The 26,570-nt window shown below is 39.6% G+C and overlaps 1 protein-coding gene across 2 annotated transcripts in view; it reads left to right on the plus strand.

Moving 5' to 3' along the window:
* The window catches only part of LOC121282039 (magnesium transporter protein 1-like), a 43,206-nt gene that overhangs the window by 13,554 nt on the left and 3,082 nt on the right, over positions 1–26,570 (plus strand). The window contains exons 2-9 of one of the 2 annotated variants that reach the window (XM_041195399.1): positions 3,608–3,777; positions 3,899–4,016; positions 4,999–5,139; positions 13,270–13,410; positions 14,845–14,934; positions 21,454–21,517; positions 22,958–23,032; positions 23,407–23,442. In XM_041195399.1, coding sequence (XP_041051333.1) covers positions 3,608–3,777; positions 3,899–4,016; positions 4,999–5,139; positions 13,270–13,410; positions 14,845–14,934; positions 21,454–21,517; positions 22,958–23,032; positions 23,407–23,442 — 835 coding nt within the window. The remainder of the gene's footprint in view (positions 1–3,607; positions 3,778–3,898; positions 4,017–4,998; positions 5,140–13,269; positions 13,411–14,844; positions 14,935–21,453; positions 21,518–22,957; positions 23,033–23,406; positions 23,443–26,570) is intronic. The other variant, XM_041195400.1, reaches the window with a different exon arrangement.

The following is a 26,570-nucleotide window of genomic DNA, read 5'->3' on the forward strand; positions in this document are numbered from 1 at the left end:
AAGAAGGTTTACTAGACTAATACCAGGATTGGGCTGGTTGTCTTATGAGGAAGAGTTGGACAGTCTAAGAATAAGAAGCGACTTGATTAAAACATATAAGATCCTGAGGGTCTTGAGAGGGTGTGGAGAGAATGTTTCCTTTTGTGGGAGAATCTGGTACTAGGGGCCACTGCTTAAAAATAACTGCCCATTTAGGACAGAGATGAGAATTTTTTTCTAAGAGTTGAGCCTTTGGAACACTTCTCAAAAAGTAATGGAATTACGGCAGAAGTAGATAGATTCTTGGTAAGCAATGGGATGAAAGCTTATTTGGGGTAGGTGTGAATGTGGAGTTGAGGTTACAATCAGATCAGCCATGATCTTATTGGATGGCAGAGGAGACTTGAAGGGCTGAGTGGCCTACTCCTGGTTCGTATCCTGGATTATCTCTGGTGCACTCCCTCCAAGACTGCTGTATTCTTCCTAAGGTGTGGTGCCCAGAGCTGCTTGCAGTAATCCAGGTGTGATCTAACTAGGGCTTTGTTTAGCTTAAGCAAGACTTATACTCCCTTCTATTCTAGATCTAATAGGCAGCATTCCAGTAGCTTTTTTGATTATTTTCTGGACCTGCTCATGAGATTTTAATGACCTGTGTGCCTGGACCCCCATGTCTCTTCGAACCTCCGTCGTTTCTAGCTTTTCTCCACTTAGTAAGTACCCTTTTCTATTCTAAGGTCCGAAGTAGATGATGTCACATTTGCCTACATTGAAATTCATTTTCCACCGTTTGCTATTATCCCTTTTTATAGTTTGCTCTTCCATCTACACTGTTTACAGTGCTGCCTGCCTGTGTCATTGGCAAATTTGGATATGTGGCTTTTTATTCTCTCATCGAAATCATTAAAAAATATGATAGATAGTTGAAGCACAAGCACAGATCCTTGCGGGACTCTACAAGTCATATCGTTCAATTAGTGCACCTGACCACTATTTCTACTTTGCCTCCTGTCAGTCAGTTTCAAATCAGGTCAATTTACCTTCAGTTCTATAAGTTTCATCTTTAGCTAACGGTCTCTTCTGAGGCACTTTATCAAATGCTTTTTGGTATAATTTAATATAAATAACATCTATAGACATTCCCTGGTCCACTAATTTAGTTCCTCCTCCTTCTTCAGGTACCATGCCCTAAGAGGGCATTGGCACCCATGGACTGCCATTGGATTGGTCCATGATTATGTTTGGCAAAGTATTGCAACGGTTTGCCTTTGCCATCTCCAGTATTGCTGACCAGGAATATCTCCCGCCATTGCCATCAAGAGTATTGGAAGGATTTACAGGCTGATACTCAACCTGTTTGGCCATGTTTTGAACACACCTTCCATGGCAATCAGGTCTTGAAGTAGGACTTGAACCCAGAGCTTCTGGCCCAGAGGAAGGGATGCTCCACTCCCAGTACTTCAGTTACCGCTTCAAAAGATTCAGTCCGTTTCTTTGGGCATGCTCTGCCCTTTACCAATCCATGCTGCTGTCTGATCGGATGAAAATTTTCCGTATGTTCAGACACTATCCTGAACTATGGACAGTAGTAATTTCCAGAGTACTGATGTGAAGCCTGTAATTCCCTTGTTTCTTCCCTCAGCTTTCTTAAATAATGGTGACGTGCGCAATTTGTCAATCTAAAGGAATGGTTTTTGAATTCGGAGAACTTCGGAAGATTATAATTAGAGCATCTGCAATGTGCTCACTTACTTCCTTTAAAACCCTGGATGGAAACTTTGATTCTAGGGATTAGTCGTTCTTCAGTGCCATTACTTCATTAGTTTGCTTGCAATAATCTTTTAAGTCCCTGTCACTGATTCAGTATTACTTTCCTTGGGATGCACAACATGCTGACCCCTCTCCACAGTAAATACTGACGCGAAGTAATTGCCCAACTTGTCTGCCATTTCCTTAATTTCCTTGACAATATCACAGTTGTCAGTATAAGGGGCTCACATTTCCCTGACTGCTTTTTTTCCTGATATAATTGTAAATATTGTCCGTTCATCCATTGCAAGCGGAGACAGTGATGTGATAATGTTACTGGACTGGTAATCCAGAAGCCCAGGTTAATGCTTTGGAGGCATGGGTTAAAATCCTACCACGGTAACAGGTGAAATTTAAATTCAATTAATAAAACCTGGAATTGAAAGCTAGTCTCAGTAATAGTGACCATGAAACTAGCATTGATTGTTGTAAGAACCTATTTGTTTCACTAAAGTCTTGAGGGACTGAAATCTGCCACCCTTACCCAGTCTGGTCTATATGTGACTCGAGACCCACAGCAATGTGGATGACTCTTAATTGTCGTCTGAAACGGCCTAGCAAGCCACTCAGTTCTAGGACAATTTGGGATGGGCAGCAAATGCCCACATCCCACGAAAGAATAAAAAAAAGTTTATTTTCTGAATCTTTTCTTTTTGCATTTTTGAATGCTTTTTGTTTTAATTTTTTGTCTGGTACTAGTTTAGTTGTCCATGGCTGCTGCTTTTGGCAAGAAGAACTCTTGGCCTTTGGGCATAAACTGGCTATGATTCACATTCTTTCTCTATGCCTCTCACTAAACTGGAAGAATAGTTTTACATGTGGGAGGAAGGAGAAGGAGAGATAAGAAAAAATAATGAGAGCAAGGATTCCTTGCAAGTTATCCTCTAACTAGGAAAATATAAAACATTTCTCATTAGATTCCTACTTCATAATAACTGTCATTTACCATGGTAGTAGTATGTCCATATACACTTCAGATGCTTTTCATTTTAAGTATATGAAGAGTCACATGAAAGCCTTTTGTAAAAATTGTTGTTTAAACCATTTATGTCTATAATTGTGATCCACTCAGCAGAATTTTGTATATCAGTGCCCAAGTCAAAACCTTAGTTGTCAAGATTATTTTCAATGTGTATGAATTTTCAACCTCTATACTGCTTAATATTTTCAGCTGTGAGTCCTCCGTTGTTTGAGTGAAAATGGTAGCTTGTTTAAAGTAAATGGTTGATGCCTCCTAAAATAATGGATAAATAAGGAAATGTGTTAACTGTTTGTAAATTAGTAACTACTGCATAATTCCAGACTTGCATTTTAAGGTAACTGGGTAGTTCAAAATTGTAAACTTTTTTGGCTGTTTTATAAATCTAAGTAGGAACTAAGAACCAAGATACAGAAACAAATTCCATTTAACTTTCATATTTATTTTGAAATTTCCTGATACAGTGTTAGACTAATTTCCCCATCAATTAGGGAAGGGAATATTAGAATGCCAGTTTATAAATGCCGAAGGCCAATCGTTGATTATACTGAAATTTCTTTTCTTCCTGAATTACGTTGGAGGTGTCCTGAATCACCCACAAAATAAATAACCCAATTGGTGATATGCCACCTGATACTTCTCAAGCATTCTATGTAGTTATGGTCTTCAGTCTTTCATGAAAGAGATGCCACCACATACATTTTAAAATGTGGCATTTTGCCTATGTTTGCTTTTAAGTTGACTGAAGGTTGGCATGTAACTGCAACTTAAAAAAAGGAAGTTTTTTTCAAGGCTCTTTGTTACAAGGTTTATATATTGACTTTCCTTTTTTTACCTCATTAGACTCTTCTGTCTGAAAAAGTTGGTCAGATGATGGAATGGGCAAACAGGCGAGCTGTAATTCGGATGAATGGAGACAAGTTTCGTCGATTTGTGAGAGCTCCTCCGAGAAACTACTCCATCATTGTGATGTTCACTGCTTTGCAGCCACAGCGCCAGTGCACTGTTTGCAAGTATATTACTACTTACCTATTATTGTGCTAAAACCTCACTAAAGTGTGATACATCAAATGTGATTTATGTTTTATACTGAATTGCAAAAGTTCCTAAAAGTCTTATTTCAACTCTCAAAAGGCAAGTGGATGAAGAATACCAAATCCTGGCTAATTCCTGGCGTTATTCGAGCTCCTTTGTAAATAAACTTTTTTTTGCTATGGTGGACTTTGATGAAGGATCTGATGTATTTCACCAGGTAAGAAAACTAACTTCTATGATTCAGATATTTGTAAGGTGTTGAATAATTATTAATAAAATTAGCATGCACAAGGTTCAATAATACCAACTATTGTTTAGCCTAATTAAGATTCTAGGCTTTGATATTGTCCTTAACTGGTTTTTGTGTCTTTGTTGATCATAATCCTCAAAATAGTCTTTCTTTATTAATTTCTGTTACTTACTTTAACTGAGAAGCAGTTGATCACTTGTAATAGCCATCAGGAAAACACTGATATATTAGATAACTTTTTATGCGACTATTTCAGCTGATGCCAATCTGTTTTTGCATGCTACACACTATTACCTTCTATGTGTCTTACTAATTTTACTGTTTATCTCCTGGTAGAGAGAGGGGACTCTTTTCTTCTTTCTTTGCCAATGCACTGGGCTGGAAACCATCAAGATGAGAGGTTTTGGATTCCGCTGTCTTGTTGATCATGTGTGTTTTTTGGGAGATTTTAGCAGCCATCTGCAAATTTTGTTTTGCTTCGGAACAATGTGGACACCTCATTGGGTTAAACCTTGGCATAGTGAATAGTCAACATATGGCCTGCTCTCACTTAGCTAACTTTTAGCTGGAGAGACAGCATGAGTGTCAACAGGCTGATGGGAACAGTGACTAATGATAAAATTCCTGATCATAATCTAGTGACTTGCCAAATGCATGTTTGAGGTCACCATCATGGGCAAATAAGTGAAAGGATATTCTTGGATCATCAGCACCAGCATAGACAAGTTCACCTGAATGGCCTGTGTCTGTGCTGTAAGTTCTCTGTAAATAGCATTCTGACATTCACTGAGAATGGCCAAGGACAAAATATTTGAGGGCTTCTGGCACCTGTAGAACCTCATGTTAACATAAATCACTTCTGTTGGTACAGAAAGAGAGAGAATTGGGAAAAGAGGAATAAAGGCATAAAATGTAATCATAAACCTTCAATGTTTGTGTCTTTGTCCAGCTCAATATGAATTCTGCTCCAACATTCATGCATTTTCCTGCTAAAGGGAAACCAAAACGGGCAGATACTTATGAGCTTCAAGTTCGAGGCTTTGCAGCTGAGCAGATTGCACGATGGATTGCTGATAGGACAGAGATAAATGTAAGTTGGTGATTGTGTGTCCGTATTTATCAACATCTTGTTAATTCTTAATTTTGTTTAATTGTATGCAGGCAGTAGGTGTTAACTGGGTACCCACTTGTGTCTCCATAAATAATAGTGATCTGCCTAAGAGCAGGTCCTTTGCCTGTTTCTCCACTCCTTGCGATCTTGCACTTTCCTCTTCAGTTGATCATAACAGCCTCCTGTTTGCAGTTTCAATGAAAAATGAGCAACATGACTGTAGAAAAGAATACATGAGGTGGTTTCCTGTTACCTTCCTTGTGGCACCACATCCACAAACATTCACTCCCTCCATCACTGACGCACAAGATGCATTGCAGGAATTCACCAAGGCTCTTTAGACACCACCCCCCACGACCACTACCATCTACAAGGACAAGGGCAGCAGATAGATGGGAACACCACCACCCAGAAATTCCCACCCAACTCACTCACCATCCTTTCTTGAAAATATATTGCTGCTCCTTCACTGCCACTAGGTCAAAATCCTGGAACTCCCTTTCTAGCAGCACTGTGGGTGCACCTACACCACATGGACTGCAGTGCTGCAAGAAGGCAGCTCACCATCACCTTCTCAAAGGCAATTAGGGATGAGCAATAAGTGCTGGCCCAGCCAGTGAAGCCCACATCCCGTGAAAGAGTTAAAAAAATGATAACCCTCTGTTCTTGGAATCTGAAGAATCCAACCAGTGGAAGAATGAAGTGGATATGTGGGCATAGATTACATCCCTGCCTAAGAAGAAACAATTGGTGTTGCCACTTCCTACAAGAAGTAAAATCAGAAAAATTATGATGGATGTGGATGTCTGCCGATTCAACGCTGGTGAAGGTTTGGACTTCGATTAGTGTTCTTAGATTATATTTTTTGTAGATTTCATCCATCAAATGCTTATGAGGCATGGTCAGACTTTGGTAGACTTCTGAAACAGATGGTCATTCCATAGAAGAAGATATCATGGACTTCAACAAATTTGTATCATTGATGAAATTCACTTTGGGGATCCCTGGATCATTACTAATGTTTAAATTCCTGGATTGTGCTTAGATGCCTCATATGACAGGCTACTGATTGTTCATTCATTTTATTTTTATAGAATGTAAGCATCACTGGTCAGGACAGCATTTATTCCCTTTGAGAAGATGGTTGTGAGATTGCTGCAGTCAATGTGATGTAGTTGCACCCATAGTGCTATTAGAGAGGAATTGAGTCCCAGGATTCTGACCAAGTAGTAGTGAAGGAATGAGGCATTTCTAAATCAGGGTTGTGTGTGGCTTGGTGGGAAACATGCAGGTGATGGTGTTCCCGTGCATCTGCTGCTCTTATTCTTCTAGGTGGTAGAGTTGACTGGTTTGGAAAGTGCTGTCGAAGAAACCTTGGTAGGTTGCTGCAAACCATCTTGGAAATGATACTGCTGCCTATGTGTGCTGTGTCCTCCATGGGACTGAATACTTAAATTGGTGGGTGGGGGTGCTGGTCAAATAGGTTGTTATCCTGGATGGTGTCAAGCCTTTTGTGTTGGAATTGCACTTATACAGGTGAATGGAGAGTATTCCACCATGCTCTGACTTGTGCCTTGTAGGTGGTGTACGCAGCACAAGAATTAGCAGGGTTAGGCCATTCGGCTTTCAGTGAGCTCATGGCTGATCTGATTGTGGCCTCAACTCCCTTTTCCTGTATTCCCTCCATAATCCTTGACTCCCTTGTTGATCAAAAATCCATCTAACTTGTCCCTGATTATATTCAGTGACCCAGCCTCCACTGCTCTCTGGGGAAGAGAATTCCACAAACTAACTGCCCTCTAAGAGAAAAAAATTCCCCTTATCTCAGTCTTAAATGGGAGATCTCTAATTTTTAAACTGGCCCCTAGTTCTAGACACCCCCCACAAAGGGAAATGACCTCCCAGGATCCACCCTGTCAAGTACCCTCAGAATCTTGTATATCTCAATAAGATCACCTCTTATTCTGCTAAACTTCAGTGAGTATTAGTTAAATCTGTTCATCCTTTCCTCATAAAATATTCCTTTCATTCCAGGAATCAGTTGAGTCAACCTTCTCTGAATTGCTTTGAATTCAATTATGTCCCTTCTTGAGTAAGGAGACCAAAACTGTACATATACTTCAGGTGCGGTATCACCAACACTCTGTATAGTTGCAGCAACATTTCCATACTTTTATACTCAATTCCCCTAGCGATTTACACCAGCATTCCATTTGTCTTTCTAATCACTTGATGTACCTGAATACCAATTTTTTTGTGATTCATTAACCAGGACAACCAGATCCCTCTGTGTTGTAGAGTTCTCTCCATTCAGACTGCTTTACTCCCTGCCAAAGTGGACTAATTCACATTTTGCCACATTGTATCCCATCTGCCTGTTTTTTGCCCACTCACTTTTAACCTATTTAAATCCCTCTGTAGATTCTTTGTCCTCTTGACAATTTAATTTCCTACCTATCTTTGTCATCATCAAATTTAGCTACCATACATGTTTCTTTCATCCAAATCATTGATATTAATTGTAAGTAGTTGAGGCCCCAGCGCTGATCCCTGTGGCACTGAACTGAGTTACAACTTGTCAGCCAAAAATGACCCATTTATCCCTCCCTTTGCTTCCTGTTAGCTAATAATTTATAATTTATTAATAATTTATCCAAGCTAATATGTTAAACCCTGCATTGAGCTCTTATTTTGTGCTGTAACCTTTGATGTTGCCACCTTATCAAATGTCTTTTGGAAATCCAAGTACACCGCCTATTCAGGTTCCCCATTATCTACCTTGCTTGTTACCTCCTCAAAAGAAGTTTAATAAATTAGTCAAACATGATTTCCCTTTGGTAAAACAGTGTTGATTTTGCCTGATTGCGTTATGATTTTCTAAATGTTCTACTATTTTCCCTCTGACAGACATTAGGCTAACTGATCTATAGTTCCTGCTTTCTTTCTCCCTTCTTTCTTGAATAATTTTCCAACTGCTGGGATCTTTCCAGAATATCAGGAATTTTGGCAGATTATAACCAATGCAGCTACTATCTTTGCAGCCACTTCTTTTAAGACCCTAGTTTGAAAGCCAAAAAGTCCTGGGGACTTATCAACCTTAGTTCTAATAATTTTCCTAGTACCTTTCCCCTAGTGATTGTGATTTTTTTCAAGTTCCTCCCTCCCTTTTACTTCTTGACTTTGAAGTATTATTGGGATTTTTTTGTCTTATACTGTGAAGGCACACAAAATAACTGTTCAACGTTTCTGCCATTTCCCTGTTTTCCATTATTAATTCCCCATTCCAAACCTCTAAGGGACCAATGCTCACTTCAGTTATTATTTCTTTTCCTTTTTAAATACTTGTAGAATCTATTACTGTCTATTTTTATATTTCTAGTTAGCTTTCTCTCATACTCTAATTTACTCTTTTTTTAGTTATTCTTTGCTGATTTTTAAAATCTGTCCAATCCTTTGGCTTACCACTAATCACCGCAGTATTGTATGGTTTTTTTTCTTTCATTTTGGTATTATCCTTCACTTGGCTTAACTACAGATGGTGTATCCTTCTCATAGTGTGTCTTTCCTTCTCAGTGGAATATGTCTTTGAGGGTTACGGAATATGTCCTTAAATGTCTGCCACTATTTCTCTACTGTCCTACCTTTTAACCAATTTTACCATCTCACTTTAGCCAACTCTGTCTTCATACCCTTGAAATTGCCTTTCTTTAAGTTTAAAGCAGTAGTCTTAGACCCCTAATTCTCACCCTCAAATTGTGTGTGAAATTCCATCATGTTATGATCAATGTCGCTTAGAGGCTCCTTTAGCATGAGATCATTATTTAATCCTGTCTTATTGTACATTACCAGGGTCTAAGATAGCCTGCTCCCTGGTTGGCAGTAGAATGTACTGCTCTATGAAACGGTCCTGACTACACTCTATGAACTCATCTTCACATTACCTTTGTCCGTCTGATTCATCCAGCCTGTATGACAATTAAAATCTCCCAAGATTCTTGCAGTACCCTTCTCACAAGCTCCCATTATTTATTCGTGTATACTCTGTTCTACAGTGCAGCTACTATTAGGAGGCCTGTAAACTACTCCAACAAGTGACGACTTGCCTTTGCTATTTCCTATCTCTAAGCAAACTGATTCCATATCTTGATCTTTAGAACTAAAGTCATCTCTTGCAGCTATACCAATATCATCCTTTAATTAATAGAACTACCCAACCACCTTTTTCCAAATTTTCTGTTGTTCTAAAATGTCACAAAGCCTTGAATATTTAGGACCCAGCCTTGGTCGCCTTGTAACCATGTCTCTGTAATGGCTATGCTTATTCGTGCTGAATGCAGCACGCATTCAGATGCAGAGCCTGTAATTCTGACTTTGTACCATTCTCACAAACACTCTGGCCTTATCTGTTGGTGCACTCTTAAGTTTTTAAGGTCTGCCCCTTCCTGCCTCATTCTGGTTATTATTACCCATCCCATTACACTGCTCTTTCGACTTTCCCTTAATCTGAATTTTACCACACCTCCCCATCACGTGATCCCTTGCCCTCATGATTTAATTTAAAGCCCTCTCAACCACCTTAGTTATACAAGTCGCCAGAACACGAGTCTCAGCACGGTTCAAGTGAAGACTGTCCAAAAGCTAAATCTCACACTTTCCCCAATACCCAGTGCCCCATGAATCAAAACCCATTTTTCCCACACCAATCTGAGCCATGCAATTAAGTCTAATCTTATTTATGCTATGCCAATTTGCTCATGGCTCAGGTGATTTTTAAAAATTTATCCTTTCAAGGAATGTGGGCTTTGCTGGCTGGACAAGCATTTATTGCCCATCTCCAATTGCTCCTGAGAACGTGCCTTGTAGATAGATGATAGACAGGCTTTGGGAGTTAGGAGGTGAGTTCCTTGCCGCAGAATTCCCAGCCTCTGACCTGCTCTTATAGCCACAGTAATTATATGGCTGGTCCAGTTCAGATTCTGGTCAGTGGTAACTCCCAGGCTGTTGATAGTGTGGATTCAGCAATGGTAATGCTGTTGAATGTCATGGGGAGATGGTTATATTCTCTCTTTATTGCCTGGCAGTTGTGTGATGTGAATGTCACTTGCCACTTATCAGCCCAAGTCTTAATGTTGTCTGTTTCAGTACCTGAGTCATCGCAAATTGTGCTGAACATTGTGAAACCTGGACAATTTTCCACATCACCTCGGTAGATTGGCTAGAGATGTGGCTAGTTTTGGAGCACAAGTCTTCACTATTGCGAGAATGTTGTCAGAACCCATCACCTTTGCAGCATCCAGAGATTATTACCTTCTGAGTTTCTGCTTGTCAATTTAGTGTCTAGCTGCACCTACTCCCTATGCAGAATCTCTTTCTAAGTCCTTTCTGTGTCTTTGCTACCTACATGGATCACAGCAACTGAATCCTCCTCCTCCTGTAAGACCTACCCTGATTAGATCTCCTAACCCCTCGCACCAGGCAGGCAACACAGCCTACTGGACTTTTGCTCTCGGCTACAGAGAACTGTGTCCATCTCCTTGACTATATTTTCCCTCACTATCACTACATTCCTATTTATCCCCCTGCTTGAATGGCTTCCTGTACCACAGTGCCATGGTCAGTTTGCTAATGCACCATGCAGCCCCTCCTCTCATCCATACAAGCTGCAAGAACCTCAGATCTGTTGGACAGTTGCAAAAGCTGAGGATCCTCCTTCTTGATCCCCATACCTGCCTCAGTCACAGTCACACCTTTCTGCCCCTGACCATGGACCAAATCAGGTGTCCCTAGCCTAATTGATGTGGCTGCCTTCTGGAACAAAGTGTTCAGGTAACTTTTCCCCTCCCTGACGCATTGCAGATTCCGTAGCTCAGCCTCCAACTCAATGACTCAGAGGCAAAGCTCCATAAGTTACAGGCACTTGCTATAGATGTATTTGCTTTGGATCACACAGGCATTCTCCAGGGTCCACATACTACAGCTGCAACACATCACTTACTCAGCCATCTCTGTTGTGTTTTAATTAATTTTTCCCTAATAATTAATGCATGTAGTTCTGCTTGTGCTTATGTTCTTATTTCAATTTATGTTCTACTTACCCTGAATGAAATTCCCTAGTTTAGGTAAGATAAATAGGAATACCAGCCGACCCATTGCTAATTGCCCTTGAGAAGGTGGTGGTGAGCTGACGCCTTGAACTGCTGCAGTCCGTGTGCAGTAGGCATGCCCACAGTACTGGTGCCTAAGTCAATGCCAGGTGGTCACCCGGTTTCATTCCTTATAGACTTTCTGGCGGTTTGATACAGCCGAGGGGCTTGTTAGAGGTCATTTAAGAGTCAACCATATTGTTATAGGCCTGGAGTCAGATGTAGGCCAGACCAAGTAAGGACGACAGATTTCCTCCCTTAAAGAACCAGATGGGCTTTTACGACAATCAACAGTGGTTTCATGGTCATGATTAGACTTTTAATTCCATAATTTAATTAATTGAATTCAAGTTTCACCATCTGCCATGGTGGGATTCAATCCCAGGTCACCAGAGCATTACCTTGAGTCTCTGGATTACTAGTCCAGTGACAATACCACTATGCCACCGCCTACCCATACCTCGAGTTTTGTTTCTGAACGTGGGCTCTAACTGGCTCCTGGCCCTGTTCTGCTCCAGAGTCTTGCTCTAATCTCTTGCTGTTTATAGTCTTGCTCTGCTGCAAACCCATTGCCCTCTCTTGCTGTTTATAGCCCTGCTTTGCACAAAGTCTCGCTCTCCTCTCTTGCTGTTTATATACCTGCTCTGCATGAAGTCTTGCTCTCTTCTCTTGCTGTTTATAGACCTGCTCTGCACGAAGTCTCGCTCTCTTCTCTCACTGAACAAATGTGTTTATGATCTGAATGATGCTTCCAAAGTATGGTGATTTTTGGTGAAACCTGCTTTGCTGAAAATAAATTGTCTTCAGTGCAGGACCTGCTTTTCGTTGATTTATTGGTATGTAAAGGGAAACTTTCGGGCATCTTTGTGGTGCATGTTGATCTGTTATGGAGTGGCACTACAGAATTTGAGAAATGTGCTATAAAATTAGAATAGAATTTAAAATTTGGAGTTGGGCTTTTAAATATATTGGTTTAAATATTAAGCAAGTGGATCTGGAATGGCTTTAATGGAACGATCTTATTTAAAGAGTGTTGCTTCCATCCTAATGAATTGTGCTAGGTCATCACAAAAATATGTTTTATCTAAAGAAGAAACGGAGCAATTGTGAAGCTTGATTGGTCAGTTAAAATGTTTGAACGCTCAGATTAGACTATATGGTAGTTTTGGAGTTGTTAGTGCCAGAGTTAAGTACTTTAAAAGTTGAGAATTTTTTAAGGGTCACATCAGAAAACTAAATCTGGAGAAATGTGTACTTAAAGGCCCACCTTTAGATGACCCAAAGAACATAAAACTTATTTTTAGCAACCTTCCCAGTGGATATTCTAGTGCAGCTCATTTTATAGTATTTCTTCTGTGTAAGAATGGGAAAACTTGTCCCTTGGCTTGGGAAAAACTGTCTGTTGGAAGTACTTTGCTGAAACACCGACTTTTGTGGAGACATCGGATATGGATTTCTATTTGTTAAATGTTTTGAGTAAGATTTTGTACACTGGATGTACGGAAGACAGTGTACCCATTAAATTTGCATTGATAATTGTTCATTGTGGGATAATGCACACTCTTCAAAAAGCACGAGTAAAGGTTATGGATTGACCTGTATTGAAATAGTCAAATCTAAAAACTAAGGCATGAATGAGGGTTTCAGCAGATGAGCTGAGACAGGTCGAAGGTGGATGATGTTTATGGAGGTGGAATTAGGCGGTCTTAATGATATCCTGTATATGTCGTCAGGAGCTCATCATGGGGTCAAATATGACATCAAAATTGTGAACAGGCTGCTTTAGTCTCAGACAGTTGTCAAGGAGCAGGATGGAGTCAGTGTCTAGGGAACTTGTATAATTTAAAAATGCAACTATGTGATTTGACATAAATGTGTGATACAAAAGAATATTATCTGTATTTAATTACAAAATGTCAGTAGTTGTAAAAGCAAAGCTTAAGTGAGTGACTTTTTTTTGAAACAGATCCGAGTGATAAGGCCTCCAAACTATGCTGGTCCCTTGATGCTGGGATTTTTACTTGCCATAATTGGAGGTCTTGTGTATCTTAGGCGGAATAACCTTGACTTCCTATATAACAAAAATGGCTGGGCATTTGTTGCATTGGTAAGTGAAAATGAAATTGCTTACTCCTAAGTTTCTCCTGGCTTTTTGTGCATTCCCGTTGCTGGGATGATCACATGCCCATGTTGAAAATGACATAATTAAACATAATTCGTTGATGTATATCTGTTGTGTTAGAAGTAGTGAAAGGATGAATGTTGTGGGACCTTTGTTTGAATTTGTTCCCACTAATGTGATCCATGAGCTGTAACTTCTGAGCTCCAGGACAGTGTTTCCAGGGGTACCCCAAAAATGCGTTGGACTCCCCACCCTGGAAGTTCCCAGCTAAGGTTTGCACAGCAATTGCCTGGAAAGTGCAAACATCTCCTGGGCAATTGCCCTGCACTGGGAACCATCGAAAATGCCCTTTAAATTGCAAACTTCAGATGGTTCTGACTGGGTTGCATCAATAGCTACCCAGAAAAAATTAGAAGAATTAAAAGTACATCTAACTACTGCACAGACTCACATTGACCCTCACCATGGGATTCCCCCAACACCCCTGAACCCCCAGGGGTTTCCCCACCTGACTGACTCTGCCATTCGATGGAAGTTCAGGCCCAATATCTCCTTCATCTGGAGACCCTTAATAATCTCAAAAGAAAAATAAGTCTATAGTTTAACACAAAATTTGGCACCAATTAAAAATGTAATTAATGTCAAAGAATGTTTGCTGTGGAAAATGTCACAGACGTTGTTGATGATGGGGATGATGATGGCAGATTTGAAATTAAGATAATACCTGAAGAGAGAGAACCATTTGCAGTAACAACAGGAATGGGGACAGTGAAGGGAAATTGTGTGGTCAGCAGTTTAATAGGAATAGGTTCAAGTGCACAATGTGGGTTTCTTGGACAAAAGCTTAGAGAAGGCATCACAGAATCACAGGATTGTTACAGTGTAGGAGGCCATTCAGACCATCGTGTCTGCACTGGCCCTCTGAGCATTTTAACTCAGTGCCAATCTCCTGCCTTTTCCCCGTAACCTGCATGTTGTTTCTATTTAAATAATCACCCAATGCCCTCTTGAATGCCTCAATTGAACTTGTTTACACCAAACTTCCAGGCAGTGCGTTCCAAGCCCTAACTACTCGCTGTGTGAAAAAGTTTTTTCTCGCCTCGCATGAGGGGATATAGAGAAACTACAAAAAAATGAGTAATCTGGGCTAGGATGGATAGGAACCTCAATGTTTAGTATGCTGGACAAGGAGAAGGAAGGAATGTGGCAGGGGCAGCTGAATGATGTCTCCAATTTTAAATGGTAAAGGAGATCACAAACTCTCTTGTTGGAACTGAAAGTGGATGGACAGGGTAAATAACTTTATAAAGAACCTACTTCCTGGGCAAAAAATGTTTTGAGCTGAAGCGTGTAGGAACAAGCAGCTGCCATGGTTTCAAAATCTGGTCTGTTAATTTTCTGTTACATTTTCATCCACAGTGTTTTGTACTTGCTATGACCTCTGGCCAGATGTGGAACCACATCCGAGGTCCCCCATATGCACATAAGAACCCTCATAATGGTCAAGTGGTGAGTAATTCAGCCTACTTTGATTTTCTAATTACTTGTGTCCTTGCTGTAGGGGGTTTTGCTGTTGCGCTGAATACTTTTCCAATGTTTACATATATTTTAACTGATTTAATCCCTCTTGCTGCAGTTGGGATTATAGCTCACTACCTACCGAGCAATTTATTTTTTAATACCATAATCTGGTATTAAAATCTGCACTGGAGTTCCTGTTCTACACACATCAACACATTTTCCGTATGGGGAGTAGGGTGCCATTAAATGTCTTTCTCTTTGTCCTCTGGAAAAACATAGAGGGATGAAAACATGGAAAAAATTCAATTTTTAATTGTTTTAAAAAAACTTTTTTAACATTTGACATTGATGTGATTCACCACCAGATGGTGCTTTGGAGATTACCCCACCTTCATCTCCTTTTCAGAGTTTAACAGCAAACATTAGAAACAAAGCTGTGCAATTAAAGAACTATCCCTTGAAGTATGAAATCTTCTTTGCAATATCGAACTCTATTCTGGCTGTGGTTTTATTGCAACAGATGGTGGAAACTGTAAAGTCAGATTGGGGAGAAATAAAGGTTCGATTTGAAGTAATGAAGTGGAGGAATCCAGTTTTGCTCCACCCCACCATGTACCTCTAATGATTGGAGGGCGGAGTGGCCAAACAATAGACACTGCCGCTTTTGGAAAAGGATTTTATTGTGCAGTGTTAAAAAATCTACATTAACATGTAGACTCAAGTAACAATTTTGAGAGCCCTATTTGGTATTAAAAACCAAGTGGTCAGTTTCTTGTAAGTACTTTTCATGAAGTAATGTTCCTAAAGATTTTGGCTTTGTTTTTTTTTCTAGTATGCCATTTTAGAAATCAGATGAATGCTTCTTTCTATCAGTTATAGTTGTCATTTTGGCAAATGGAAAAAAAAATACAGATTTAAACACCATTACAGTAAATGATTTATGATTTATTTCAGTTGGGGGTGGGAATTGATCAAACTGCTATTCTTTTTGGTATTAATCTACAGTCAGATTCTGTATTGTTGATTTACAGCAAGGAGATTAGGTGAGTGTAGGGATGCTATCCAGATGTTCTTCATAAAAGGCTACAGTGTCCACTCTTGAAATTACTAATTGACAGTAAAGCACTATATAAATGCAAATCTTTTTTTAATTGAACAACCAGCTTGCTCTCCAAATGAGATGTATTATCAACATAATTCAAATATAAACCATTTTATATAAATGTAGTTTAATAATCCTATGTTGTCTCTTGCCCTTGATGTACGATGATATTGTTTTATATGTAGTGCTCAAACACCGTTGAGTTGCTGTGAGTTATGCTTACGATTTGGCTATGATAAAAATACCCTGGGTTGGCGATCCTAGTTGATGCTATTTGTTCAACCTAGAAATACACGAATACTATGGCTAGATGCAACAAAACATTGGGAGAATCATTTCATTCTCTAGGACCATTCTGTTCCACAGTGAGATATATTTTATAAAAAGATATTTAGTAACTTTACCATAAATCTCCCTACCATTCAAAACAGAGGGGGCAATCTGGTGAACCTAATGTTCATAAAACCTCAGAATGCATAATGAAGTTAGATTAGTTGGTAAGTTAGAAGTGAGCTTGACTGTTACCTAATCATCTCAAGGAAAGAGGGGTTTTATTTTATGCGGCACTGGCACTAGTACTGCAACAGGAAGGAGCTGTATTGTTGGGCTGGGTTTCACCTGAACCAGCCTTCACAGAAGAGGATAGATAATGTACCAGAGTTACTAGGAAAACTAAAAATTAATCAAAAGGAGGAACTCGCTAGATTCCATGTTAATATATAAAAAAGTGAAGAGGACTAATGAGATTAAAGATAGACAATCTCCAAAATCTGATGGGCTGCACCCAAGGGTAGTAAAACAAGTAGATGAAAAAATTGTTGATGCACCAATGATGTTCTAAAACGCTTCCAGGAATTGTGCCCCTTGAATGGAAAATTGCTAATGTCACTTAACTATTTAAGAACGTGTAAGAGAGAAACTAGGATGTTATACATCTATTGTCAGTTCTGACATCTAAGTCAGTTCTGGGGAGGCTATTAGAATCAGTTATTAGAGACAGTGATTGAGCATTTGGTCAATTATGAACTGATCAGTGAGAGCCAGCAAGGATTTGTAGTGGGCAAGCCATGTCTAATGAAAGTAATTAAAATTTTTGAGAAATAACTGTTGTGGTAAATAAGGAAATGTCCAAGGATGTCAAGACATTTGACCAGGTTACACATAAGAGACTGTTTTTAAAAAAAATGTGAAATTGGAGGCAACCTACTGGATTGGATAGGGAATTGAAAGCAAGAAAAAAAGACTTGCATTTATTTAGTACTTTTCATGACCACTGGATGTCTCAAGCGCTTTACAGCCAATTAAGTACTTTTGAATCGTCATCACTGTTTTAATAAGAAATGCAGCAGCCAGAATAAGCACAGCAAACTCCCATAAACAGCAATGTGACAATGACCAGATAATCTCTTCTTTTTTGTATGTTGCGTTGACTGAGGGATAAATATTGGCCAGGACACCTGGGACAGCTCCACTGTTCTCCTTTGAAGTTGTGCCATTGGATCTTTTATATCCACCCCAGCAGTCAGATCGGACCTCGGTTTATTGTCTCATTCGAAGGAGATCAAAGTGTTTTCCAAATGTCGATGAGTAGAGATTATTTTTATTGAGCCACAGTGCTATTATGGAGGGAGTTCCAGAATTTTGACCCAGTGCCAGTGAAGGAAAAGCGATATATTTCCAAGTCAGGATGGTGAGTGGCTTGGAAGGGAGCTTCCAGGTGATCGTATTCCTATGGATCTCCTGCCCTTGACCTAGGTGGTAGAGGTTGTGGGTTTGGAAGGTGCTGTCTAAGGAGGCTTGTTGGGTCTTAAGTGAAGAAATCACTAAAGCTATTTGAAAAGTAAATAAAAAAATTAAAAGGTTGCCCTTTGTATTGAGGGCTGGAATACAAAGTGATTGAAGTTATGTTATAGCTGTACTAAGCTCTGGTTGAACCCCTTCTGGACTATTCCACTTAGTCTTGGAGACTGAACCTTCAGAATTGGTATTGGTCTTAGAGTGGTGCAACATAGATTCACCATATTGATACCAGAACTAAAATGGTTAAATTGAGGACATGCAGCATAGAGTAGGCTTCTTTAAGGGGTGATTTGACTATGACCTTTAAGATGATTAAAGGAGTTGGTATGGTAGATTAAGATGATTAAAAGAGTTGGTATGGTAGATATACAGAAGCCATTTCCTCAGGTGGAGGAATCCATAACAGCCTTCAAATTAGAACTAGGCAGGTCAGAGGTGATGTCAGAGAGCATTTACATGCACAGGCTCTGAAAATTGGGAACTCTCTCCCCTCTGCGTGCAGCCCTCAGCCACCCCCAAAATAAAAGCTATTGAGTTTAGGTCAATTAAAATTTCAAAACCAATTTTTTATGAAAGCAAAATACTGTGGATGTTGTAAATCTGAAATAAAAACCAAAAGCGATGCTGGAAATACTCAGCAGGTCTGACTGGATCTGTGGAGAGAGAAACAGTTAATGTTTCAGGTCAGTGACCTTACATCAGATCAACTCGGATGAAAGGTCGTGGACCTGAAACGTTAACTCTGTTTCGCTCTCTCTTGGTAGAATTTTAGCGGTATAAAAGGTTGCAGAACCAAGGACAGGTTGATGGAGTTAAGATACAGATCAGCCACAATATAATTAAATGGCAGAATAGGCTCAAGGGGCTGAATGGGCATCTCCTGCTCCACTGTTCTTTTGTAATGCAGAAAGCTAGCTGAAACTAACAGATAACTTCTATCAACATTTTTTGATACAGAAAAAATGTCCCTGACTATAAATGTCTTAAATGTGAGAAAAAAAGGCTTTATAGTTAGATCTGTAGATATATCCAATGTGTGTTCTCTTGTAATAGTGGAGAAAAAGACAGGTATCTGAGAGTTGAAGAGGAAATATAAATGTTGAAGGCACAACTTGGCATTTCTGACAATCTGACTGGAAAATTTTGAAGTTTAGATGAAGTGTTATAGTTAGTGTTAAGTGCTCTTGTATTTCAGAATTAATATTTTTTAAAGAGAAACAAGTAACATTTGTATTTTCAGATTAGTTGGGCTGTTCGTTCTTCAAAAGCTACCATGTGGATGGCATATTACTAGAACTGGTCACCCCGCAATTTAAGGGTGTGCAAGCAGAGGGAATGGGTGACTGCCAGATAGCCAAGTAGAAATCGGCAGGTAGTGCAAGAATCCCCTGAGTGTATCTTGCTCTGTGTCTGTATTCACTGGTGAGAGTAACGGTTCTTCTGAATATTGCAGCCAGGCCCAAATCACAGAACCATGGATGGCTCAGCTGCACAGGGGGAGCAAGGAGGAAGATTGCAATAGTGATAGGGGATTCTGTGTTTAGGGGAATAGACAAATGTTTCTGCAGCCGCAGATGTGATTCCAGGATGGCTTGTTGCCTTCCTGGTGCCAGGGTCAAGGATGTCACTGAGCAGCTGCAGCCAGAACTCTCTGGATGAGGAAAAGAAATAGTAAAATGCAACTGAAAAAGCATGCAATGACAGATATCAGGTGGTTGACACAAGTGAGAGCCAAGCTAGTTGTAGAGAGTTCAGAGGGGAAATGAAAAAGGAAATGAGAAGCAAAGAGAGAGTTTAAGACATTAGTACCAAACATAAAAGAGAATCCAAAAGTCTGCTGTAGGCTTATAAATTGTTAAAGGGTAGTAAGAAGAGGATTGGAGCTAATTAGGGACCAAGAGGGGATTTATGTTTGGAGGCATTGGGCAAGGCTGAGTTACTAAATGAGGAAAAAGATGTTGCCAAAGTCATAATGAAAGAGGAGGTAGTTGAGACACTGGATTGGCTAAAAATTGATAAATTGGAGGTATTGAAAAGGCTGGTTGTACTTCAGTTGATAAGTCACCAGAACTGAATGGGATGTATCTGAGGATGCTGAGGGAAGGAAGTGTGGAAATTACAGAGGCATTAGCCATAATCTTCCAATTCTCAGATACAGGCGTGACACCAGGGGATTGCAGAAATTACAAATATTGCACCCTTGCTCAAAAATAATGTAAGGCTAAACCCAGCAACTACAAGTCAATCTGTTTAACCTTGGTGGTGCAGAAGCTTTTAGAAATAAGAATCTGACACAAATTTAATGTTCACTTTACAAATGTGGATTAATTATAGAAAGCCAACATAGATTTGTTAAAGGTAAATAGTGTTTGGCTAACTTATAACAGAGAGGGTTGATGTGGTGTACATGGACTTCCAGAAGGCGTTCAAGAAAGTGTTTGCATATTAGGCTTGTCAGCAACAGTGAAGCAAGTAGAATAAAAGGGGCAGTGGCAGTGCGGATACGAGGTTGGCCGAGTGATTTAAAAAAAACAATAGTTGTGAACGGTTTTTTTTATCCCAGGGTAGGACCACTGCTTTTCATGATCTGTATTAATGATCAAAACTTGAGTGTACAGAGCACCATTTCAAAATTTTCAGGTGAAACAAAACTTAGAAGTATTGTGAACTTCAAGGAGGATAGTGATAGACTTCCGGAGGACATAGACACTGAACAGACGCGTGCAGATGAAATTTAATGTAAAGAAGTGCGAAGTGATAGACTTTGGTAGGAAGAATGAGGAGAGGCAATATAAAATAAAGGGCATAATCCTAAAGGAGGTGCAGGAGATCCAAGGGTTGAGAAGGTGGTTAAAAAGGTATTTGGGACACTTGATTTTTTAAATAGAGACATAAGAGTACAAAAACAAGGAAGTATTGATGAATCTTCGGTTCAGCCTCCACTGGAGCATTGTATCTAATTCTGGACACCCCACTTCAGGAAGGGTGTGAAGGCATTAGAGTTTAGAAAATATTTACAGAGAATGATTCCAGGGAAGAGGGTCTTCAGCTACTTGGATAGATTGGAGAAGCCGGGATTGAAAAGAGAGTGAGAGGAGCTTTGATGGAGGTGTTCAAAATCATGATGGGTCAAGACAGAGTAAATAGAGAGAAACTATTCAATTTGGCAGAAAAGTCGAGAACTAGAAAATTTGACTTAAGGTGATTGGTTCTTTCACCAATGACACAAAAAAATCTTTTTGCAGCTTGTGGTTAGGATTTGGAATGCACTGCCTGAGAGTGGTGGAGGCAGATTCAGTCATGGTTTTCAAAAGTGAATTGGATAAGCACCTGAAGAGAAGAAATTTGCAGAGCTATAGAGAAAGTATGGGGGAGTGGGGCTTGCTGAGTTCTTGCAGAGAGCTGGTATGTACGTGATAGGCCAAATGGCTTCCTTCTGTTCTGTTGCATCTCTGATTTTAAGATTTCCTGTTGATGAGAAATTGAGGCCTAAATGTAACCCACGCTTTAGACTGACCGTTTTGTTGACCATTAAAGCTATAAGATAGTAAAATTGAAATCTTAAATGAATGACCCTTTAACCCTGTATCTTTTTCTGTTTGCAGAGTTACATTCATGGAAGCAGTCAAGCACAGTTTGTAGCTGAAACGCATATTGTTATTTTGCTGAGTATCCTTTGGCCTTGACCTAAGCACAATGTTTTAAATATTGAAGAACTCAGTGCACTGCTGGGAATAGAAAATGATCATTATTGTAATAACCATTTATTATTTAACTTGATTGAAATTGTTTACCTCATTTGTGGATAAGATATATTTTACGTACATTCCTACTTCTAGTTTGCATCGTTACCATAAAAATGTAGGATCAAGAGCAACTCATGCATTCTACTAGTCACTTGCAAGGCTGCCAACATGAGATTTGTGTTTGGTTTATTGATTGACTGACTTTGACTTAGCTGTTGGTGGTTGAGCATCATCCATTCTTGGGTTTATTGCCGGATGGAGAGCTGAGATGAAGCACCACATATTTTGGGAGAGAGGATGGGATCAATTGATCATCTGCTATAGATTTATCATAAGGTAAATGCACACTATTTGTGTAGAAATTTGCAACTTTGATTGAATCTTACTTCCCTGGAAGAAATGGTATGACATCTAAAGGGGAATGAAGAAAAATGTTATTTGGATGGGACATGTACAAAATATAAAAATCAAAGAGAATAAAGTACAATTAAAATGGTAAATGCCCCCAGCACCCCTCCTCCCCCACTTTTTATTCTGTTTTTTTTCCCCCTTTCAAGTATTTACCCAATTCCTGTTAACTATTGAATCTACTTCCATGACCCTTTCATGGGAACAACTTACTGTGTTTTTTTTTAAATGTTTCCTCATGTCACCTCTGATTCTTTTGCCAAGCACCTTAAAGCTATGTCCTTCAGTTACTACCCATTCTGTTAGAATGGTACCCATTTCGGGTACCATTCTAGTAAATCTCTTGTGCACCTTCTCTTAGACCTTGACACTCTCTGCCTAAAGTGTAGTGCCCAGAATTGAACACACAACTTCATCTGAGGTCTAAACGGTGTTTAGAAAGGTTCAGCAGAAACTCCTTGTTTTTGTACTCTTTATCTCTATAAATACTGCCAAGCATCCCATGTACTTTAACAGCTTAACACAGATTTACGAAAGCCATTACAGAGCAAATGTGCATTTTGTCAGTGACCAGTTACAAACTTGAGGTTCACTGGTGAAATTTGTCTGACAATTGTACTGTTTTAGGGTACGTTTGAAGATCCATTTTAAAGACAACATGAACCCTTGCATTGTTTTACTTGAGAAAATTAGTGGCATCAGTTTCAATTTGTCACAAATTGTGACTTTCTCATCTTGATAATTCAAAGGTGATGCATTGGAGATGTTACCATGATAGACTTGATATGTTTGGTGTTATAGCACATGAAGAAATTTTGAGTGACCATATATTTCCTTGGCAATTAACTTTTGTTTTTCAGTAAATGCTCCCACGTTAACCATACGATTTAAAGGTGTTCTGTGAGAGTAATGAATCTGAATTTGCTACAAGTTGTATCTTAACCACCAATTGCAGATGCTGCTATAACATTAGGTATGGTGCTTCTTCACGAAGCGGCAACATCTAATATGGAAATAGGCAAACGAAGAAGTAAGTACTTTAAATACATCTGTGTTGGCTAGTTACTGCAACTGGGTTAATTGAGGGGAATCGTTATTAATATTTTATGTGCATTCATTTATTTTGGCAATAGATTTTTTTTAAAAAAAGCTTTTGTCAGAACATCAAAAAAATCTACTCTAATCAAAAACTGGCTTCTTCTTCAAGCTCCATACATTTGTAACCATCCAAATGTTCCAGCCATTTCCCCCTCCATTCTTAAAGCTATTGACTCTTATTGAGCTACGAGTGAAGTTAGTAACTTGTGCAAAAGAAAAATGTAATTATTCTAATTGCTACAAGACCTAATGAATTATTAATCCTCATTACAACACATTTTAACATTAATACAACTTTTATTGCAGCAACAAGAATGCTTTTTTGTCAGATGAGTATGCATGGTATGTTATTGAGTTGGTATGAATCTGCATAGAATTGTGATGAATTCTGTGGTTATTCTGAGAATTTTCTACACCTAATTTTTTTTTCATTAATCAAATTGTAATCACATATCTTGTCAATAATCCATGGTAACAAAACACAGGAAATTTGTGAAACAAGTAGGAACATGTTAATCTCATCTTTGCTCACTGTCATTGAGAGGAGCAGCGTTTCCACAGATTAGTTTTCATTCATGGATAATATTGCAAAAGAGGAGGTCTTGTGGTACAGTGGTAGCGTCGCTGCCTCTGGGCTCAAGTCCCACACTTGATGGCCAAGGAAGGTTCATAATGTGGTTAAGTATTAACTTGTAAATCCCTCCAACATACAGTGGGCAGGCGGTAAGAGCGGGAGCGATTCCTGGCCAGCCATGTGATGGAAAGAAGTTGGAACCTCTACTGTCACTATCCATAGCTCCAGTCTACAAAATGCATATAAGTATATGTGGCCACAGTAACTCAGACTCCTTATTGGGGGCCAGTTGGTTGGATGGCCGGTGTGGATCAGATTGGTGCCAACAGCATGGGGTTCGTTCCCCGTTCTGGCTGGGGTGGATTTGAGACCTGCCTCTTTGCCCTACCCATGGTGGAGTTCATACCGCTGTATGTCAGATCTGCCTTTGGGCAAAGAACTTGAGAAAAAGGCATGTTGTTTTGAATTTGTAATGATGACAATGTGTTTTGTAATAGGTTTATAATACTCTGATGAAATGTGGTGCAGCATTGCACATTGTTTATGATTAAGGAGTAAGTGCCAACACACACCAATTCCGCTTTTAAAGGTTAGATGGTTCCAGTGAATTAGCCATAGCATCCCTTTTTATTTTTCTCTTTTTTTCCCTTTCCGTTATCTTGATTGCTTTGTGGGTAACTAGCTTGGAGAGGTCACATGGTTAATTTTGATCGCTGATATGCCTAGATTATTAACCACTTGTGCTGATGTTAGTTCAGATCCCTTTTTAAGCCTGATTCAGTCATTCTTCATTATCAGTTTTCTTGATAAACTGCTAGCATTTACAATCCTTTATAAATTTTTTTGGTATCAACTCTATAGTTTCAGCTTCCAAGATCCCACACTTCAATCCCACGCATGCATATGCTAACATTAACACCTTTTTGAGAAAATGCATATGGAATGTTTCTGTTGTAACTCTTTTTAACTAGTGGCCTGGTTAAGGGAACTGCCCAAGAACAAATGCTGAACCTGAAATTAAGAGGAATTAATGTTAAAATGATGGTGTTTAGGAGAGCTAGGAAGGGAAGAAAAGTTGGGGGGGGTGGGTGATGGGTGGCTGGCAATGTTGATTAAAGATAGCATTATAGTACTGGAGAAGAGTGGATGTTCCAGAGGGGTCAAGGATGGAATCTCTTTGGCTAGAGGTAAGGAATGAAAAAGGTGCAATAACAGTGACTTGGTGTAGTATATAGACCACCAACTAGTGGAAGGGATGTGGAGAAACAAATTTGCAAAGAAATTATGGAGAGGTGCAATAATTATAGAATAATTATAGTGGAAGACTTCAATTATCCAAATATAGACGCGGATAGGATACAGAGGGGCGAGAGTTTCTGGAATGTGTTCAAGCTAATTTTCTGCAGCAGTATGTTTCCAGTCCAATGAGAGGATATGCACTTTTGGACCTGGTTCTGGGGAATGAGTTGGCCCAAGTGTATTAAATATCAGCAGGAGAGCCTCTAGGGGACAGTGACCATTGTATCATAAGGTTTGGGTTAATCATGGAAATGGACAGGGAAAATCCAGAACAGGGGTAATTAATTAGGGAAAGCCTGCTTTGATAGAGTGAGGTTGCATCTGATTTGAGTGAGTTGGAATCAAATGTTGGCAGAAGAGACGGTGACTGAACAATTGGCCACCTTCAAAGAAAAGGTATTGCAGGCAATGTCGAGGTATGTTCCCTTGAAAGGAAACGTTGACAAAAAAGTCCAGAGTGCCCTGGATGACAAGCGAGTTGGAGATGAAGATGTAAGAGAAGAAGTGCACGTATGACAGATGTCAGGTAGAAAATACAAGGCAGAATCAGGCTGAATATAGAAGGACCAGAGGGGAAGTGAAGAAACTATTAAAAGCAAGGAGAGAGCATGAAAAAAGGCTGGCAGCGAACATAAAAGGGAATCGCAAGGTCTTCTATAAGCATGTAAATAATAAAAGGGTGGTAAGAGTAGGGCCAATTAGGGACAAAAAAAGGGGGCTGCATGTGGGGGCTGGAAAAATAGATGTGTTGAACGAATATTTTGCATCTGTCTTTACGAAGGAAGAAGATGCTACCCAGGCGGAGGTGAGAGGAGGTAACTGGTACAACAATTGAGAGGAAGGTGGTGTTGGAAAGGCTATCTTTACTTAAAATAGATAAGGTGCCAGGACCAGATGAGATGCATCCAAGGTTGCTGAGGGAAGTGAGAGTGGAAATTGCAGAGGCACTTGTGATGATCTTCCAGTCTGTCTTAGACACAGTGGGGAGGTATCAGAGGACTGGAGAACTACGAATGTTAGGGTGCAAGGGTAAAGCTGACAACTACAGACCAGTCATTTTGACCTCCGTGGTAGTGAAACTTCTGGAAACTATGGTACAGGATAAAATAGTCACCTAGACAGGTGTGGGATAATTAAGGGAAGCTAGCATGGGTTAATTAAGGGAAAATCATGTTTAACTAACTTGCTGGAGTTTTTTTGAAGAGGTAACAGAAGGTTGATAAGGGAAATGCTGTTGATGTGTTGTATATGGGTGGATACAGTGCCACACAACAGACTTGTGAGCAAACTCCTAGGTCATGGAATAAAAGAGAAAGGCGCTTGGATAAGAAATTGGCAGAGTGACAGGAAACGGAGAGTAGTGATAAACGGTTTTCAGATTGGAGGAAGGTTTGTAGGGGTTCAGGGGTCAGCGTTGGGACCCTTGCTCTTCCTGATATATATTAATGACGCAGACTGGTGTGCAGGGCATGATTTCAAAATTTGCAGATGATACGAAGATTGGAAATGTTGTCAACTGTGATGAGGATAGTCTTGAAGTTCAAAAGAAGGTAAGCATATTGGTAGATTGGGCAGACAAGTAGCAGATGAAGTTCGA

Source organism: Carcharodon carcharias, chromosome 9 (assembly GCF_017639515.1).
Source record: "Carcharodon carcharias isolate sCarCar2 chromosome 9, sCarCar2.pri, whole genome shotgun sequence".
Taxonomy (NCBI): Eukaryota; Metazoa; Chordata; class Chondrichthyes; order Lamniformes; family Lamnidae; genus Carcharodon; species Carcharodon carcharias.